Source organism: Mixophyes fleayi, chromosome 9 (assembly GCF_038048845.1).
Source record: "Mixophyes fleayi isolate aMixFle1 chromosome 9, aMixFle1.hap1, whole genome shotgun sequence".
NCBI lineage: Eukaryota > Metazoa > Chordata > Amphibia > Anura > Limnodynastidae > Mixophyes > Mixophyes fleayi.
In genome coordinates this window covers 99414256-99436269 of record NC_134410.1, presented here as the reverse complement: position 1 = coordinate 99436269, position 22014 = coordinate 99414256, and the positions used below count along the sequence as shown (strand labels likewise).

At 37.5% G+C, this 22014-nt stretch overlaps 1 protein-coding gene across 1 annotated transcript in view; it reads left to right on the top strand.

The window, feature by feature from the left end:
- The window catches only part of OLFML2A (olfactomedin like 2A), an 89159-nt gene that overhangs the window by 53137 nt on the left and 14008 nt on the right, over positions 1 to 22014 (top strand). The window contains exons 4-5 of the mRNA XM_075184710.1: positions 3480 to 3656; positions 11181 to 11445. Of these exons, the coding sequence (XP_075040811.1) occupies positions 3480 to 3656; positions 11181 to 11445 (442 nt within the window). The remainder of the gene's footprint in view (positions 1 to 3479; positions 3657 to 11180; positions 11446 to 22014) is intronic.

The following is a 22014-nucleotide window of genomic DNA, read 5'->3' as shown; positions in this document are numbered from 1 at the left end:
GATTCATCTAAGGAATTCACCCTGTGCTGAACAGGCTGAGGCTGTGTTCCAGTATAATACGGAGACCCCAAACTACAGATGTTCCTGTTATAGTGTGAAATATCATGTTATTTTTCCCCTTGCGTTGGCGCCAATCGGCCCAGGCAATGAACACTGGTGTTTAGATCACTTTTTTGGGTGGGAGGGGGGCGGGATTATGCCATTTGAAAAATGAAACAAAACTTTTTCATTCTTTGTTGTTATACTGTAAGGATCCAAGCTCATGATCTTCGTCATCATCACGTATCTTTGCATCAGGGATTGAGAACCCACAAGAGGCATATCTGTCTGTCCACTGGTTTAGTCTCAATCATAAAACTAAACCAGTAGACAGACAGATATGCTGTACTCAGCCTAACTTGTCCTCCCCATCCCTCTCGTCTTCTGCTTCACAAGCGTAAGTGGTTGTAAGTGTATATGTGTTTACATATTTGGTGTGCATGTGCAGTACGAAAATACTTATTTCACTCAAAAAAGAAGTATTTCCGTCCAACTATACTGGAAGCACAGAGTCTACAGCTTCTATATAATTTTACCTTAACCAAGTCCTTGTTTGTGTGGAATGTTCATTTGTCCATGTCCATGTTTAATATACTTTTATAAAAACATAATGTTTAAAAACCCTCTTCATAACTATACTCTAGTTTCCCAGTACCTTACGACAGGACTAGTTCAAACAAGCACAAAAATTCATGTGCGTATAGGGTGCATGTAGAACTTCTACCACTCGTTTTGTGTGTACAGTTTGATGAAAGTCAATAATGAAATGTGCTGTCCTCTCAATGTGTCCTCTACAGTTTGCTAAGACTGTGGGTTTTTATCATTCCCAGGTTAGTTAAATGACCATGTGCAGTCCGTCTGGAATTTTCGTAATTCCTCCACCCTTTTAAACATTGCTCCTTGATAGCAATAGCACAGGTGGCGAACATATTTCAGTGATAGATCCTAAAATTGTGCTTTGTACCTCCAGAATAAATTACACCAAATCTACAAATATACTTTGAAATTTAGTGGTCTATTTATCATTGGTGGTTAGTGGACGTCAGTGAGAATTATTTTGTATCGCTGCATACCGCAGTGATACAAATTGTCCTGCTGCTGGTATTGTTGAAGCCAGGACTCCCCATCTGAACTAACCAAAACCTCCACCAGCAGCATAACGCTGTCAGCGAATGGAGGATCTGACCCTAGTGGCTACTGCTTAAACGAGTATGGTCGCACATGCACATTGTGATTGGACCCCAGTGCAGAAAGAAGTCAGGCTTCTCTGGAGTACATAGAACGCCATTAAAAATGTAAGCTTGGGATGGTGTTAGATTTTTAAGGCTGGTGGGGAAAAGCAGAGCTTGAATGCATCTGGAGCTTTTGTTTTAATGCTTCTTGTTCCATCTCAGTGCATCTGAAGCAAGTCAGCGCAGTTAAATATACGTTCACCTCGGCAAGAGTGCATTGTAAACACAATGACATGCAGTTAAGAGGTGTTTACATATGTACTTCCACATAGTTAAGAAATTCAGATTGACTGCGTCTAAACGCATTTGTAATCCTAAATGCAAAGTACTTTATATGAAACGCATTTGTAATCTTAAATGCAAAGTACTTTATATGCGCTTTTACTTACCTTTCAACATGCATTGAAAAATGCATTAAAAACGTCAATCTGTAACTAGTCTAAAAGTAGAGTTTGGTAGATTTTAGATATGTGGTTTATAAAGTTTGAACAAATATAAAATCAGTTGAGATGGAAAAAATGAATAAAAATTCAGTGTCTCAAATAATAATTCAACGCTGAGCGGTTTCAGTGAATTAATAGTACAGAGCAGATGATCGCATGAGAGTGGTAATGCAAGCATTTCCGGATGAATTGCTTATGGACTCCGGTGTACATGGATAAATGTAACACAGTATTTATTCTCTGTAAACATTTTTGAAAATGTTTTTTGCTTATAAAATCCTTGATATGCACAGTGAGCACATGGTGAATTATATAATATATATGGTTCCTAAAATTATTGGTTTGGACTGAAAAGGTACCACCAAGGAAGAGAATAAATAATGCTTTAACTCCAGTTATGCTTACTTGTTCAAGTAAGTGTTAATTGATAATAATTTTATTTTATTGTGTTGTTCATTTTTTTAAATTTGATTTATGGTTTTAATTTCTGTGTAATGCTTATTAAGGATGGACATTAGATTGGCAAAAGGAATATTTTTTCTTTAGAATCAATACCCCATTTCTCTATGATGGTAAACAGTTGAATGGATCTAGACATCTAGGATTTGTACAAGGTGTCTTTTGAGCATAAGAATCAAATACATGGGGCAAAACTAGAGAAAATAAGGGGAAACAAGTGTATTTCTGCCCTTATACAGAGCAGTTTGCATCTGAAGATGTATCTGCCTTCACATCAGCAGCACATGCACCTTGTGTACGATAAGTCATCACCATCAGAGGGTATTTGCACCTGTCCTGTAGCAGGTGCAATATATATGCTACCTAACAGGTATACATACGTGTTTCTACAGGTCTGCATGAACAAGACTACAGTATACTTGGTTTGCGTTTGCATGCGCCTTCCTTGCCCTCTCCAGGCGCAGGAGGGTGTATGTGCCAGAGTCATGCAAGTCTGCATAGGGGCAACGGAGGGCTGGGAAATTTTATCCTGGGGTGCAAGGCTCGACTCATCAGTCTATTAGGAGCATTTTAAAGGAAAAAAATGCAGGTGGCCCAGTGACCCAGCCCCAGGTAGCCCACTATGAGATCGGCCTGGGGGGCAGATGTCCCCCTGCCCCCCAGCCCAGCGTGCCTCTGCATAGGGGCATATGCATGCGCCCACTATTTGGGCATATGCAGAGCGATTTCATGCAAGATATGCTACGCAAACTGGCATACAATCCACTCTGCATCAACCACATGGTGTCCACACGATAAATGAGAAAAACATGGTGGTTGCATATACATATAGGGCCTGAGTCATTAAGGAGAGCAAAGCATAGAAAAGGAGTAACTTTGCACCTGGGCAAAACTAAGCTGCATTGAAGGGGGAGGTAAATTTAAAATATGAAGATAGATTTATAATTGGGGTAGGGCATGTCCTAGATCATCTTTAAATTTCAGTGTAAAAATAAAGATATCAAGTATTTATGTGCTAGATGAAAAAGCAGCCAGTATTTAACTTATATGCAAAATAATAAACTAATTTGCACCCCTTGCATTGTATCATGGTTTGTCCCAGAGAACATTTGTTCCTTTTTTTGCCTTACTTTCCTTAATAACTCAGGCCCATAGTCTCCATGTTTTCTTGATGAAGTGGAATCTTATTGCATTAGGAATAATACAATTAGTTATGAAAGCATTATAAAGAATATATTTTGAATATTTATCCAATTAGTGCTGTTATTATTGTTTTCAAATATTCCTGTCCTTTTCTTGATTCTAGACCATCAAAACAAATTTAAGCCGAGAAAATGACTTCATGAAGGAAAGTGTTGTGAACCTTTCTAATCAGATGAAGAAGTATGATAATTATTCTGACATTATGATGAGTATCAAGAAGGAGATTTCCAATCTGGGCTATCAGCTGCTTCAGAAGGATGCACCAGAAAGCAAAGTACAGGTAACAATAAGGGTTTACATGGTAGGGCTGCCATTTGTCTTGTATACATATAAAGAGACAGCTCTGTTTAATGTTACTTCGGAGATTTCTACCTATATAATAACTGTTTCAATATGCCTTAATATGCTCTTTACAGATATGGTCACATCTTAGGGCAGCACGGTAGCTAAGTGGTTAGCACTTCTGGCTCACAGCACTGGGGTCATGAGTTCAATTCCCAACCATGGCCTTATCTGTGTGGAGTTTGTATGTTCTCCCCGTGTTTGTGTGGGTTTGCTCCGGTTTCCTCCCACACTCCAAAAAAAACATACTATCATCATCATCATCATCATCATTTATTTATATAGCGCCACTGATTCCGCAGCGCTGTACAGAGAACTCATTCACATCTGTCCCTGCCCCATTGGAGCTTACAGTCTAAATTCCCTAATATAGACACACACTCACACACATACAGACAGAGAGGGAGACAGACAGACAGACAGGTACTAGTAGGTTAATTGACTGCTATTAAAATTGACACTAGTCTCTCTCTCTGTCTGTGTGTGTGTGTGTATGTTAGGGAATTTAGACTGTAAGCTCCAATGGGGCAGGGACTGATGTGAGTGAGTTCTCTGTACAGCGCTGCGGAATCAGTGGCGCTATATAAATAAATGGTGATGATGATGACAATCTTGTACCTAGAAACACTGCCTATTTCCAATATAGATTTCTCTGTTGACAGCGAAGCCATCGAAAGACAGCGCATTGTCATGCAAGCCACTAGCGGAATTATTCAGCCAATGCAATCAGATTTTAAATACTTTCAAACTTGATGTTAGCGTTATAACGGGGCTGAAGGCAGGCATATCTATCAGGGATAAAACCATTTAAGAGCCATACAATGCTTCCAGTTACAAGCAGTGACTTCAGGTGCAGTCTGGGCTGGGGGACAGGGGGGCATAGTGTGCTACCTTGGGCTGGGTGGCTAGGTAACCTGCATTTTTTTTCCTTTAAAATGTTCCTAATAGGCTGCTGAGTCCAGGTTTGCCCCCAGGCTAAAATTTGCCAGCACTTCCCTGAGTGACTATATATATTAAACAGTGGTAAGGTGGTAGGCCGTTCTATTAGAAGAAACATACATTATAGAAAAATAAGTAATTACTAAAAAATTACACGTAGGTGCTCTAAAAGTAACTCTACTGCTCATCAGCTGATTTAAAAAGGATGCCACAACTTACAGTTGCACAAGAATATCACAAAATATAGAAAGCGATAATCAGTTAAGAGGATCTTAATATGGAAATCTTTTTTTAAAGGATTATGCACTGCAAAATGATATATTAAATCTACTGATTGTAAATTTGGCAGAATCCTTGGATAAAGAAAATGGCTCAAAATATACATTTAAAATCATTTAATTTAAACATAGTAAAAAATATAGCACAGCTCCTATACATATTCCATCATACTGAGAACATATCAACAAATATTGGTAGACAAATATTGTATATGCATGCAAGCAACGTATATTCATTACATATCATTACAACATCAAGACGTATGTTCAATTCTCTGTAGTTTACATCACTTTGTAGCAATATACAGCACTGTATAGTCTTGTCACTCCTCCAATCTCTAACATAAGTAGATATTAACTGACATGTTTCGTCATGGAGGTGACTTTCTCAAAGATGCAATAAGGTAATTTTCATTCCGGGTATATAATCCCTACTTATTCACAAAAACCACCAATCACTACTCCCTTCTAGTAATAATGGTCAGTTGTACTAAATAATCATGTCAACTGAAAACTCTATCACACTCGCATTTAGCTAAAATACGTGTGTTGAAACATGATATAATATATATATATATATATATATATATATATATATATATATATATATATAGGGCTTATACAGTTTCTTAATTCTCTTATACACAAGATTAAAGTAGTTGATATTATACAAACCCTATCAATTAGTAATAAAATAAACCCAATATCTTTACAATAAACTATGCAAAAAATATTATTATTTTTAATGTGACTTCATTCATGCTAGTGTTCACCAAAAATTAAAACAATGTTCTTCAGATTCACAATAAAATTAAATATATATATATATATATATATATATATATATATATATTTCTCTCTCTCTATATATATATATATATATATATATATATATATATATATATACGTATATCTATACATACATATATATATATATATATATATGTATGTATAAATGAAATTAAACATAATACACATGGAAAATAATATATATAAAGTTCACTTTCACTAGGAAAGCGTTTTCTTAACCTATTGGTTACTGTGTCTCAGCATTAATCAACTCAGCTACACAGCAGTCAAATATAGATGATTAATAAAAAAGTAAATACACATTAAGGCCTACAAGTGATCCTAGTTTGAGTAAATTTAGAACAAATAATCCCAAGTAAACTTAAAGCTATGGAAAGATTATTTTTTTGAATATATTACTCTTTTTAGTGTGGCTTAAGTCCTTCATTAATACTGCTATCCCCCAAAACCAAACAAATCCCAGTGCTCTCAAATTTTCCTTTATGCATGCATAATAATTACAAATAAAAAGTTAATTCGATTATAATTTTTTTTAAAAAAATAAAATAAATCTAAGGCTTTTCTGTTGGGGAATTGAACTTGTAACCTGCAGATTAGTATGTACTAGCTTTAATCCATTCGACTGTAAAGCCTCAAGTAACTGGCAGGTTGAAAAGGTAAATACAACATAGAGATCTCAATATAATCCTAGGGAAAATTAGTGTAAATACAACATTAAGACCACAATATATTTCTAAATAAGATAAACTTAGAAGAAATAACTCAAGATATTATAACTACATATTTCTCAACCCTTTTTTTAAAAAAATTTAATTTTACTTATTAAGGTCTAAAAGTAAAATCAAATGTATCATTTAACCCCTCTGGATGAATTGTACGTAACTTAAAAATCCAAAAAACTACCCTCTCACATAATTTCCGAAATCTGTCACCACTATGTAGGGTCTGCATAATATATATTATAGCAGAAACAGTAAGATTAATTGGGTCAGCATTATGCATTTCCAAAAAATGTTTTGTTACACTCTGTAATAATAATTTATTAAGGTTGTTCATCATAAAAAAAAAGGAAGAGAACTGCGCTCTACTCCTACTGTTGCAAGAGCAGCTATAACAAAGGGTATCCCTCCCTTAAAAAACAAAAATATGTGACACAAGTTAAACGCTCATTGACTAGTGAGGAGGATATCACGTATATTTGCATTAATATTGCGGTCTCTGGATGACTCATTGTGTATTAGCCTATAATCGATTATCCTAATAAAATCATAGAGGCCTCGAAAATCAACCATATTTTAATAAATAATAGGGATTAAACAGACACAATAATACAATACAATAAAATGATTGATGAGTTAACCACCTAAAACTTCAAACACATGCACACACATATATGGTAATAGAAATCACATTCATATATGTGTGAAGTCCATATCCATGAGGATCTAAAAACTCATTCCAGTAGCAGTGAATCTAATGCAGGTAACCTCCAAATATCCACAGTCAGTAATATCCCATTGATGGTAACCATTGCTCACATATCATCCATAATAGGGTCAACCATGAGGTAAATGCCTGTAAGTAATCATCAGAGTATGAAACTAGATAGAATCCCGGCTGTCCACAGTAATGTAAATGATTAGTGCTGTTTCCAATTAAATACTTGCTATTAGATATTTTGTTAGCGGTGGCCGGGTACCCAGTGATTCTGCAGGTGGAAAGATTGCAGCTGACGTCCGTATTCGGCGTTGTAGAAGTGAGGAAGCCTGATGCGTTCCAGTGTGGAACGCATACGTCAGTTCCGTTCTGCGTGCATCCAATAGATGATCAGGGGCGTGGCTCAACGCGTTTCGTCCAATAAGGAGTTTCTCAAGGGAATATGGATGAATGGATCTTTCGTGATTTTATAGAATACTCCTACTTGACATTATTGTTTTGTTACACTGTGTGATGATAATTTATTAAGGTTGCTCCTCCTGTATTCCATGAGCCTAACCGTAAGGGGTCTAGTTGTCCTGCATATTGTAGCTGGCAGGAACATTGGAGTACATATACTACATAGGCCATATCACAATTACAAAAAATGGAACTAGTAAAACTCTCTTTTGAGATCGATGAAGTAACATTCTTATGTTTATTATTCATGCGCAAGTGCAAGTTGTAAATCTAGTTTTAATGCATTTAACATTTCCTTAGGGTTTTCCTAAAGTGGTTAAATTCATTCTTTATTATCAAAGGATTCATCTGGTGCTCTCATAACTTGGAGCCAACATGTTTTTAAGGTTTTTTGCTCTTTTTAAAAATTATATTACTTTTATCGGGAATAGAGGAGCCCAAAATATGATCCTGCTTCAGTAAATGCTCCTTTTTAGTTACAAATTGTTTTCATTTGTTTAGACATATAATATTTAGATACAAACTTAACTCCTGTTTCGTTTTTATTGCCCCTCTTGCTTCAGGAATAAGAAAAATACTCCCTTTACTCCCTTCCCAAATGATAAAAAGGTCATCTATGTAGCGGCAATAGAATACCAAGTTTTGTCATGTGGGCCATCTCAGATGTTTTGTTGTTTAAAATAGCCCATATATAGATTGGCAAAACTGGGGGCAAATTTGGTGCCCATGACTGTCCCAATAATTTGAAGAAATAATTGTCAATTAAATAAATAATTGTGTGTATGAATAAAGGTGATATAATCTTATATAAAGTCAGACTGCCTCTCTGAGCTTCCCTCATCAGAACTAAGAGATTCTGTAACAGCCTTATACCTCTGCTATTTAATGAATATTAATGAAGAGACCTTGTAGATCCAAACTAAGAAAAATATAGGATGGTTTCCATACAATGTCTTTTAGTCGATATTAAATATGGGTAGTGCCCTTGATGTGGGATCTGAGAGAGGCAAAGCAACCCTGAAGAAAAAAATCAACATATTGGGAAAGGTTAGTAGTGAGGGACCCAATACCAGAAGCAATTGTTCACCAAGGGTGAAGACAGGGATTTTTGGATTTCAGGAATGTGATTTAAAAAAAATAAACCGCCGTAACAAATGAAAAATACCAGAAATCCTTGGAAATGGAACCCATGGTTTGGTCCTTATTCATGAAAATTTTCAATTCTGTTTGGTAGTCCATCGTAGGGTCTTTCATGACACAGCTTTCTCATAACTTACTCTATATAATCTTTAATGTTTAATACCACAACTTACCTTCCATTATTGGCATTCATGTTTTTACTATCCGGCTGTAATTCTGTCAAAGCTATTCACTTTTCATTTTGATGGAGAAACAAAACCAGTTCTCATGAGTATTGACTATAGTCATCCAGTTGCTCTTGTAGCCTGGTCAGAGAACAAGTTGGGAAAATAGAACTATTGTCTCCTAGATTAAACGTCATGGGTTAAACTGATCACACTTTGTGATTTAGTCTACCAATTTGGTTGATTTAGACGAAATTGACCTAATCACTCAAATGGGGTCCAAAAATGGTTCATAAGAACTGTTAAAGTCAATCCAGATTTTATACATTTCAAAATGAAAATGTGGACTTTTGATGATGGCAATCCTTATGCTTTTGTGGTCATTGGCAGACTGCACAATTAGTGCTGCATGGAATCCAGTCATATAGCCTAAACACTGAATACTCTGATCTGTCCAATTTGGCCATCCACATTGGTGACCAAATTGTTTACAAACCTGATATGCACACTACATTTATTCTGCATCAAGGCCATATGTGGTTTGCACTTGAGTTTTGTTTACATAAACAGAATGCCAGTGGGTAACAGGTCTAAAGAATCATAAAAGGTTGGTCATTAATGAGATACACTAAAGTGGAATACAGATAGTTCACGTTATTGGCATAAACTGTCTATGTATCTAAAGAAAATTAGCTACTCTCCTCTTCCCTTACAAAGCATCCTACTTTAGTGCTGGACTGGAATGCACCCATTGTAGGCTGCAGGATTTTGCTGTAGGATTTCGACCCACTTATCGCATTAAATAAGTGGCTCATCTGGTGTTTCAAAGTGTTGCGAGTCAGATGTTCATCCTAGAATTTAAGAGAATGGTATCTACCTCTGCTTCAAAGCAGTCCTTAGCAGAGTAGTGCTTTCTGCCCCTAGTAAAAGTTGTGCTGCTGGCTTCTATACCATGCGCAATCAAAGTTGCAATATAAGACTGTAAGCATTCAGGAAGATATTTTGTAGGGGTCTATTTAGTGGTCAAAGTGGGCTGGTATATGGTGGTATGCCATACCAACAGTGCTCGTACTGCTATGATTGTAAAACTGTCAAATTCCATTCACTTTTCCATACATCCACTTCTAAATTTCTACTTCGACCATTGAGTCTATTTATGACTCACCACAGTATTATTTCCATTCCCTAGTGACGGTTTGTGCAGAGAAAAGGGATAAATGCTAGATCTATTAATGAAAAAAATCATGCCTGGACAGTGCATTCGATAAGAGGCTGTCTCGGCAATGCTATTCAAAATGCCAAGGAACTTTTCGGATTCTGACCGAATCTTTACAGCGCATGTGTGGCCATAGGTCAGCACATGTGCAGAGTGAATTTAGTTATCACTGATACCTCCTGCTTTAGGCCAATGTTAAATAGCCCCAATACTAAAAGTTGTCTAAACCATGTGGAAACAGGCATTTCTGTATGGTTTTAAGCTTGATAAATAGGACCCCTAATGTTTTACTTGATCTGTTACACAAATAGTCATGTATATTGTAAAGGCGGTGTTCTCATTTTAACAGTTTGTTGTTGGAGGTGCTTGTTGTACCTGTGACATCAATTACTTTACAAGTCACAGCAAGCATCTTTAATTTAGCAGAAAATTCAATGATCTTGTACTGTTGTCTTAAACAATCACAGGGTAGTCAGCTTTGCAATAAACAAGCCTCTCTCTCATTGCTGTCACCCTCTGCTCACTCAATACATTACTCTACTTCAAGGATGTGGAAACAAATGTTATGTGTAGTAAGATGACCTTGAGGTTTACTTCATGGAGTTTTCATGGCTGCCCAGTGGCTGATGTTAAATGTAAGCGACACAAGCCATGAAAGGCATTAATTAATTGACATTGTCCCATTTACTTAAAAGCATTATGTCAGTAAGGTCAGCAGTGCACATGGAAATACAAAACTTCAATCAGCCAAAATGATCAGTAAAAGACTGATTAATACCCTTCAGAATGCAGAATGGAGACTGTTCAATCCTTAGAGAGTGTTAGGGACACTGAGAGTTTAGCTTGGCCCAATAAAGCTTGCTTTAGAAGTTTATTGTAAACCAAATTACAGTAGTAAAGTGAGCCATTGTTATAACCCACAAATACTGGCATTTCAAACAGGGACATATTGCATTGTGTAGTTAAATATTAATTTTGTAATAAATGTTGTTTTTTACAATGAAGTTATTCTCCTGCAGGACACAGCAGGAACAAAAGTAAAAGACGTCAAATACCCAAACAGCAAGAAGAACTCTGGAGAGAAGGCACTGTCTAAAGTCACAAAGGAGAAGCCACAAAGATCAGAGAAAACTAAGAAAGAGAGCAGCAGAGCCAAACCAGTGTTGTCCCAACCAACACCCAGACCTAGATCCCCTGTGCACCAGCAGCCTGTGGTTATACGAGGAGTCACCTACTACAAAGCAGCAAATCATGAAGAGGCTGAAGGCCTTACAAGCAATAGAGGTATGAGGAGTGAAATTGCTCTGTTCTCTTAGACTCTAATAGATCTGGCCAATGATGTCAAATAAAGGTATTAATACTAGGCACTAACTTTAGTTTTGCAATATTAAAAGTACATTTGGATGGGGGCATTATAAGATTTTTTTTCCACAATAAAAGCAAAGAGATGTCTTTATCTACTTTAAGATATATAAAGCTTTAAACAATTTTAAACTATTAAGAACAAATCAGTGACAGGGCTCAATTTTAAGAGCTTAGATGCATTTTACTTTTCTTAAAAGCATACTTACCATATTTTTTCTTTATATTTGTCTAAAATAAATATTAAGAGATTAATATATGAAAAATGTTGCTCTAAGACTTCATTAATCATCTGTAATGACAGAAACATATCAGTCACCATTATTTGGGTCTCTGGTCCATAATTTCTTTATTTTGTATTATGTTATCTTGTTCCAAAGATTTCCTGGCAATCTTGTATTAATCTCCTCACAACACAATGGTTTATATGTGTGGACTAATGATGGGTGGGGTACGTTTTTCCTATTGAGACAATTCTGACAGTTACTATAGTGACAAAAAAATTCCCATGATTCTAAGCCTGACATGAAAGAAATACAGGCTTACTATAAAACACACAGAAAACATTTCTGATGGGCCTCATATAAATTCCGAAATGCCGGCAGTGGGGATTGACGCCACTTAAAATGGCCACAGTGAGATTGCCGGTTTTAAGGGGGCAATGCTAGCACCCTGCTCCTAACCCTGATCCTAACCCTAACCCTTAGATTAGATTACAGAGGCAGTGGGTCTTGGCATAGCCCCCTTAAAACTAGCAAGCTCACTATGGCCATTTTAAGTGACGTCAATTCCCACTGCCGGCATTTTCTGTATTCGGAATTGAAATGAGGCCCGTCGGAAATGTTATCTGTGTGTTTTATAGTAAGTCTGTATTTCTTTCATGTCGGGCTAAGAGTAATCAGATATTTTTTTGTCGCTATAGTAACTGTCGGAACTGTCTCAATAGGAATACTGATTAGCACAGCTAATGGTAATGGTGGGGTCTTACATCAGGAGTGGGGTATAGCATTATTGAAGGTGTGGCCAGGCCAAAGGTATGAAAACATGAACAAGAGGGAGATACATACAATTCCATTAGTTTCCTTGTAGCTTGTTCAGAGGGATAGCTAGACTAGGCTATATCTAATATATACAGTGGTGGAACTATTGCCACTGCAGTGTTTGTATCCATCATGATCAGATGTTAAAGAGGGCTGGTATACGGTGGTAAGCCACACTGCCACTTCTCCTACTGCTTTCATTGTAAAACTATTAAATTACATTCAATTACATTTTCCATACTTCTAAATTTCCACTTTGACCATTGGTTATGACTATGTCAGGGTAGAGTATTTATGGATAGACATTATTTTTTTGGTGTCTTTATGGATAGTCTTTATCAAAGTAGTTATTGGAGCTAATTATAAGCCACCTAGTATAAACATTTGTACTGATATTCAATTAAGAAGTCCCTACCACACCAATCAGGCTTTCCCACAGCCTTCAAATCTTAAGATGCTCTCTGAAAACCCATCTCTTTTTTTAGAGCTTATCTTATCCCCCGATGATACTATTCACACCAATACAACCTCACAACTGTCCCAATCTCCACTCTGAGCCACACTCCCTTATCTTGTTTCAGCTGTGTCCTCTTCCACTTAGAAGGTAAGCTCTCTAATGAGCAGGGTCCTACATATCTTTTGTTTTCATGTCTGCATTTATTGTGACTATCTTGTATGTCCCTATTTTATGTATGTCCTGTTTTCCCTACTGTACCGCACTGATGAGCACTATGGCACCTTAGAAATAGATGATAATACTAATAATAATAGAAATACAATTTTCTCATTAGAATAAGGATGGGTTCTTTACTTTAAGAGTAGTTAAGTTGTAAAATTCTTTACCACACATCATTAAAATAATTTCAAATGGATTGGATAGCTTTTTTTATAACATAATTAATGAAAGACATTATGGGGTGAATAGTTCTAGGAATTTGTCTTATTGCCTATTTTGAGGGATTGTTTTACTCCTGTGAGACTAAATTGCCCACTGTGACACTGTGGGGCATCTATTGCTTTCTTCTGAATCAATGCAATTAAAATCATACTTCCCTACTCTCCCGGAATTTCCATGAGGCTCCCTAATTTAAGAGTAGGCACAACTCCCAGACCCTAAAAAAATGTCGAATTTAACGACATTTAATATTGGGGCCCGCCCACCTCTTCCCCCCCTCCCCAGCTCCCGGAAGCCAGCTTCAAAAGGTTGGCATTTATGATTAAAATGTTATTAAAGATTGAACCTGATGGTTCCATGACTTTTTACAACCTAATCATCAATCTAATAGAATTCCCTCTATTGTACTGAGCATTAATGTTTGTGAACCCTGGAAGCAACATTAAAATTTATAAAAAATTGAAGGCTTGTCAGGAAGTGTGTGTTTGTGTTTAGGTGCATTGGCTCACATAATTCTTTGGACTATCAGTGTTAAAGCATGTTTACCAGGCTTTAACATTGCATGCTCAACATGTAATATTACCATGCATTTGTAGCATTCATTATATTGTAATATTAACAATAAATCCTTTGTGTGCAAAACAACTATCAGAAAAACAAATATTAGAAATTTCATGTTTGCACAACTCAGTAATGATAATTGTACTTATTCAGGGGGCGTCCGTTTTTCAAATTCCCAGATGTTTTCCCAGTGCTATGGTCAGCAGTTTCTGGTCATTTTAATATATATCCTCTATTGTCTGACGGTAGTGTATCTTGTATTAGATCTCAATGGAAAACACAGTCTGTCGCCTCCACTGTACGCAGCCGCTGGGTGGGTGGGTTTCTGTTACATAAAGAGATCAGAGAAGGATGTGTAGGATGTGCTAGAATGTTTAACCTGTTCTGTGTTAAAGCTGAGAACTGAAATGACACTTTCTAGCTGACTGTATCTAATATTACCTGCAATTGAAGCCTCTTCCCTTCAGTTGGAAGTCATCTGCATAACTTCCTATGTCAGATTAAGGTGAGGTGGGGCACATGCCCTGGGCTCCACTCTTTAAAGGGCCTCTCCGCTACAGAAGACAGTTGTTTGCCTCATATATGTTTAAATGCATGTGGCTAATCTACCTGTTTAAATCTCTCGGAGTGCTGTCTTAGCGTTCAGACGAAAAGCCAGGCAGCCCCACAATGCCATACTTGCCCACTCTCCCGTAATCTTTGGGAGACTCCCGAATTCCAGGTTCGTCTCCCGGACTCCCAGGTGAGCAGGCAATTCTCCCGTATCTTGCCCACTTCATAGTAAAGTTGGCAGGATGGGAGTCTCCATGACGAGATTTACAGTTAATCCTGTTATTTTGGCCCCGCCCCACATCAGAATGACGCTTTTGCATCATTTCCTTGTGGGAGCTGGGCCAAAATCATGCGATTCACATTCCCCGCCCCCTTCTGTCCACCCCGCCTTTGGAGGGGAACATTCAAAGTTGGTAAGTATGCACAATGCAGTGCTCAGAGAAGACGCGTATTAATTTCCTGTCTGAGCAGCAAGGAGTGTGGAGCGACAGAATGGTGCCAGCTGTAATAACTAATGTTAAGTAACATCAAGGTGTATGGAGGGTAAAAGTAAAATGATTTGTCAGTATTTACTATAAACTTCAGAAAGAAGATGTTCCTATTTTCTGCTATACATATAAAGCTTTCAGTCCTAAATGCAGAACTTACATAAATAAAGACACAACACAAGTATTTTGGTGAAATAAAGGTCACAGTTTATTGAAATTAGATTCAATTAAATGGTGGAGGAGAAGGCAAATAGCGAAGCGACATGACCAATATCCGAACCAAACAGTGTATGGTCATCCGGCACTAACCACTGAACCCAGGACCGAAGTCCTTTACAGTGGGCCGGTGCTAAATCTGGTGTCAAAGTGACCACGCCTCTTCTGGACTCACAATGACCAGTTCACCTAATGCTGGACAAGGGACCCCCCACACAGGGGACCAAGAGCCAAAGTACTTCGAAGAAGGTAGAGACCTGCGGCCAATCAGCAATAGCACCATGTGACGTAATCGCCGACTCACAAATGCCTTTCTGCTCTGTAAAAGGAAAATGTTTAACACACACACATTTATGCATATACCAATTATAATGGGAGGGTGGGAGAGATTTCCAGCCGAGGAAGAGGATCCAGATTGCATTATCCGGGGATTTAGACTAACCACTAGGTTACTCCCCTTTAACAACCCATTGGCTGGAATCTGCAGTGAACTTACAACCTAATGGTAATCATGAAAGTTAACCCTATCTTCTGAGTTTAAGGGCATTCAGCCTATGACTTCACTTTTCATTGACTATGTCTAATTCGAGTAATTGGTTAAATTAATTCTAGAAGCAACATGTAGTCAATAAGGTGGTCCTGCATGAAATTAGAAACATGAGGGGATTATAATATAATAAAAATGTTTGCATCTTTTAATAATCAAATAAATAGCAAAGTGAAATTGTATTTAATGAAATCCTCCTTCTTAGCTTGGAAGGTCCTGGTGTAAAATAGGCACGTGAGTGTTACCTACAGCCAGTGAAGGCAGCCATTGTGGGGCTATAACTGTAGTATAAATTCATGGACTACTTTGTGCGGCCATTGTATGAGTGCAGATAATAATCATGGAGAGCAGCAACTATAAGTCACCTAGCGGTTGATTCCACATTACTGTTACACACATACCCTTAGCAAGTGTTCTTTTACTTAATAAATAAAAACCATGAGACTTGTTTGACGAAGAGAAGGTCACAAAATTCATTGAAAACAAATAAATTAAAGTGGTGGCAAATAAAAGCCATTACTCTGCGAAATTATGGCAACCAAATGGAACATACCCTGACACTTCTAGGCAGTGCCTGCCAAAAACATAGCTCCAAAAAGTGACTAACATGAAGCTTCCTTTTGAGGGAGAGTGCTCCACCCAAATGTGTCATTAATGGCTGCTGATTGGCCTGATTTTCCACCACACTAAGACCCACCTGAAATAAAATCAGTGATTAAACACAATGCAAACTGGCAAATACAATGAGGGAAAGAGAAAGTAACCAGCCTATGCCTAACTTTATAAAACCTAACCAGCTCAGGCTATTCCCCAAATTCCTTTTTGATTGGCTTGATACTTGACACTTATATGCCTTCATGACAATTACCTACCCTCTGTTATCATTTTATATGTTTTTTTGTTTTATATATTTTACTAACTTTGGTGTAGTCAAATAACTAGGTTGGGCATACTTGTCTACTTTCGTACCTTGGTTCTGCGAGAAGAGGTTAGCATAAATTGATGTTATGGTTGCTCCTGCCCAATCATGTTCACCATATGTGTCAAGTGGTCAGGCCAAGTGTGTGATGAAATGTTTTGTGTCAATACACCACATACATGCCCTCCATACTGGCAGGTAAGTGCCCTTATGGAAGAATAAGAGCTATAGGTGGGGACTGCAATAAGAACTATAGGGAGCTATAGGCAGGGGGCTGCAATAAGAGCTATTGGGAAAAGGCTGTAGGGAAGGGGCTACAAAGAGGGCAATAGGGAGGAGGCTGCAATGAGAGCTATATGGAGAGAGCTACAATGAGAGAGACATTGAGGGGGCAATGTGAGAGAGGCGTGGAGAGGGGCAATGATAGAGAAAGGGAGGGGACAATGAGAGAGATATGAGGGTGACAATAAGTTTTTCTCTCTCTTCTTTTTGTCGTGAATGATGACTTAATATTAATTTTAGACGACAGCCCCCCCCCCCCTGTTTTAAGTGCCCCAGGCCCTACAAAGTTTTAAAGCAGCTCTGTCCTGAACTCACTGCACAACAACTGCTCAGTGTCAGCCGTTTTGAATACACGGCATGAATAACTTTTCACACTGGGGATTTCAGGATTTGTAAAATGGGCAGATGGTGCTACAATGTTGGCTAGATGTATGCAGAGTAAATATATTAACACCCTCCTTTATGAAGACAGTGAGAGTGACTTGAGAGTGAATGTAGGTGGCTCAAAGTGCCATAATGGCATGGCAGAAGCGGGTCTGACATACCGCTCTGCTTTGGCCTAATGCAAAATTGGGCCCTCCTTTATGTGGCCTGAATTCATCAGAGAACCAACAGCACAAACCATAGGGGTCACAGAGACATCTTTTTTTTTTAAAACTTAAAAAAATTATCCTTTCAATGTACCATAGTCACTATCTTTACTCTTTACATCTCATTATCTATGTGTACATCTAAAGCAAGATTTATCAACCATCTCAAGTACACCCGTTAGTGGTTTTCCTAGTTATTTTGCTGTCAAAGTTGGTAACCGAAATAGGGCCCTTCTCTTACACAAATGTAACTTCCATAAATATCAGTTTAGTTCTATAGACAGTAAAACAGGAGATTTTCTTGAACAATTATAATTAATTGTACCAATATAATAACTTTTAAAATGATCAGTACACTATGGCAATATCATAGCACACTGTTCTTGTTCAGTGGTCCATGAACATTAAATATTGAGCATGCTGGTAGTTTAATGCATTGCATTTATTATATTTTAATACTTCTTGTACCTATCATCATCATCATTAGTAAGGTGTAGTTCAATGATTGGCCCGGACAATTGGTTCAATTCACCTGTGATTTGGTAATGATGTTTCTTATTAAAATTCAAATATACTCTAGTCCTTATAATAGTACATTAATGGAGGTACATCCCCTAGGACCTTAACTTAAGTAATAATGCGAGGAACAGATGGGTGTAATTTTTTTAAGGAGGTAGTCAATGAAAAGGTAAAAGATGGTGTATCAGGGTTCTTGAGGAGAGAGAAAGACATGGTCAGTCAGGAGGCAACAGGGAGGTGAGAGTTGAGCAACTTTGATCTTAGTTATAGAAGATAAAATTCATGTATGATGCTGACTATTTTACTGTAAACTCTATGGGCCTGATTCATTAAGGAACTTAGGCAAGTAATTGAGTAAGTTTTCTTACTTAAGTTTTCTGGACAAAACCATGTTACAATGCAAGGGGTGTAAATTAGTTTATTATTTTGCATACAAGTTAAATTCTGATTTTTTTTTCATGTATCACACAAATACTTGATAGCTTATTTGTACACTGAAATGTAAAGTTGATATTTGTGTGCTACATGAAAAAACAGTCAGAATTTAACTTGTATGCAAAATAATAAACTAATTTACACCCCTTGCATTGCAACATGGTTTTGGCCAGAAAACTTAATTAAGAAATCAAATTCTTGCCGAAGTTCCTTAATGAATCAGGCCCTATAGTAGGCTCCTTCACCATACATGGGCACCATCACAATATATATATAGTTTCACCTACAATTTCAAAGGGGGCATCGTACTAATCTATTGTTTATCCTTTCTCAGATCTTTATTTCTTGGAATTTGGATGACCCTTTCTCATTCTCACATATTTGAGCTCCTGAACCCTGACATGATACTTGTCTTTTTTATTTTTAGTGTTGAGACTTTCCATGGTTAGTTTGTGAACATCAGCCAAACAAAACAGTTTTGTTAAACTACATTGGTTCATCTCAACATTCTAAATGCTAGAATAATTTAACATACATAACAATTTAAATTGCCAAAATAAACAAAAGCATACCATTTTCCCAGCTGGGTCACCTGGTATCACACTGTGCTTTTGAATCTTCCGATATGTACAAAGGAAAAAGAAAACATTCTCTAAACCTTCTTTTAATTGTAGCAGATATAACTATTTACAAATCTATTTACAAATCGCCGAGCCGTGTCGGCTCGGTACTTTCCCGCTTTCTTTGATTTAAATAGAGGCAAAACATCATTGTTGCCTCATCGGATCTCGCTGGTTTTGGATTTCATACTTACCTCCCTCCTCAGCAGTGTTCTTGTCGCTCTCCATTCTCCAGCCCCACTGTTCACACAAAAACAGGGGCAGCAGTGTTCTTTGTTCTTCTCCATTCTCCAGTGACATTGCTCAGTGCCATTGCTCACACAAAAACAAGGGTAGCAGTGTTCTTGTCACTCTCCAGTCTCCAGTGTCATTGCTCATACAGAAACAGGAGGGGTAGCTGTGTTCTTGTCACTCTCCAGTCTCCAGTGACATTGCTCAGTGCCATTGCTCACACAGAAACAGGGATAGCAGTGTTCTTTGTCACTCTCCAGTGTCCAGTGCTATTGCTCAGTGCCATTGCTCATACAGAAACAGGAGGGGTAGCAGTGTTCTGGTCACTTGACAAAAATTGACTGGAAATTAATATTATTGAGGTTAATAATCGTGTAGCAACAAAAAAAGAGCTAAATTATGTGATTTTAGCATTTTTCATCAATTTTTTAAAAAAAGAAGAAAATACAGACCCAAAACCAAAACACGGGGGTCAGTGAACATCCCTAGTTTAGAGACTATAGGATTAAGAGAGGAAATCTGGTAAAGGAATAGTATAGACAAGTATAAGGTTAACCTAATGTGAGGCTCATAACCAGACCTCTCTACACTAACATTGACTAACATTGAGCACAGATGTTGCAAAATGTTTCGACAGATTTCTCTTTTAAGTCACATAACACTCTAATGTTTCACAACTGAAGCACATGGAGGTTGTTGGTTCCTTTTATTAATCGGGCAGATCACATTGCAGACTGTTTATCTATAAAGTCTGTCTCCCGGCATAACAAATAATATATTTATAGTGTATGTAGGCATGATGATGCTACGGATAATCTGTTTTCTTTAAGCTTGGAGGAATGTGTATCAGAATACTAAATATCATGATGTATCATTTAAATCTTTGTTGAATGCAAGTGTTTTCTTGATAACATTCCAAAATCCAGCTGTTTCCCCTTAAAGTCTCCTGTTCTATCTACATTGGACCAAATGTGAAGCTAACTTCATAAGCAGCTTCCTATAAGGCTTCTGAGCCACATGTTCCAGTGTCCCTAATTATCCCATAATCTAGTCCATCCATTTTCAAAGAGCTCAGAGGGTAGAGTACTCCTCTGCAGAGGTTATATGGAAGCACATCTTACAGTATATCAGCCAGACAGGCAACTGGCATTGATCCAGCTTGGCTGGAGAACACTCTTACCAGCCACTATAACTCCTTATGAAAACATAACAGTATTAATTCAGATGGGGATAATGTTTGTGCAAAATAAGTAACTTCCCAAAAGCATCTCTGTTGTTTTCATTATAGGTAGTGGTGTGTGGTGACTTTGCTCCCACCTACAGATGGTTGTGTCATCAATGAAACCACATCTTCATATCATATCACTGGCTATAGACAACAGAGTATGAACGCCCCCTTTCTCAATCCGCCAAGGCAATCGTGTAAAACCAGGGCTGAAAACATTATGCCTCATCAAAACAAGTACATGAGACTACCTGAGGTCCATAATGGAATATAATCATAATATAATAAGCTGATGTTCATCCTGAAATCATCTGAAATCATCTCAAACGTTAGAGGAACTAAGGCCCCTCTATCTGGCAGGTTATAAATGAGACTTAGATGAAATCTAATATAATATGTACAAGACAAATACATAATTGTAGCAAAGCAAACATGAATGTGGTAATTTGTTATACTAGATAATTATGGAGAGTCCTATTGGTATCAGCTGGCAGTCTGACATCTAAAGCTAACCACACAAAAGCAGATATTGTTGACCGTCCAATATATTGTTTTCTAATTATATTATGGGGCAATACTATTTCATTGCTCACAAACGCAATAATAATTTATTTATGATGGAGGAGACACTTAATATTTTATGATGTGGTTATCATTTATAGTGCATACTTGTGACACTACTACATGCAACTTTAAAAGCAGTGATTTTTGTGAGGTTTGAACTTTAGTAAATATGGCCTTTTGAAAACCACCAAAACAAAATGCCAGTTTCACTAAACTGCACTTTAGTAACTGCCCCTTTGGTCACCCCCATCAGCCGCAGGCACACGGAAGAAATCTCCATATTATTTATTCTGGTGAAGAACTGTATATGTGATAATATTGTTAATTTAAGTAGCCAGGCTTTGACATGATTTGGTACATCCAATCTGGTTGTAGACTCCGTCCTTTCTGGTAGACAATACTCTCTTTTGCTAATTTCATACTGTGGAGCCACCCAGGGTGAGAATGTCTTCAGCTGGATTAAGTATACACCATGTTCATATGGGATAATTGACTAGTGACAAGTGGGCTAGCCAACGGGAGCTAAACTTTGAATAAAATTATTATTTGGCAACTAACAAAAAAAAAATCGATGCAAGGTTCATATAATTGTGTGTGAAGGGAATGTATGGTAGTGGCAGACCCAGAGGGGGGGGGGGGGTCAGGGGATTTGTTTCCCCCTATCAAGACTCTACATGCTTTTGACTAACGTCCGAGACAGCCAATCAAAGTGAACGAGGGGGTGGGCCAGCCGGAGCCAACCAATCGGAGTGAATGAGGGGTGTGGCTATGCTAAATCACTGCTCCTAAAAAAAATCTAAGTCCGCC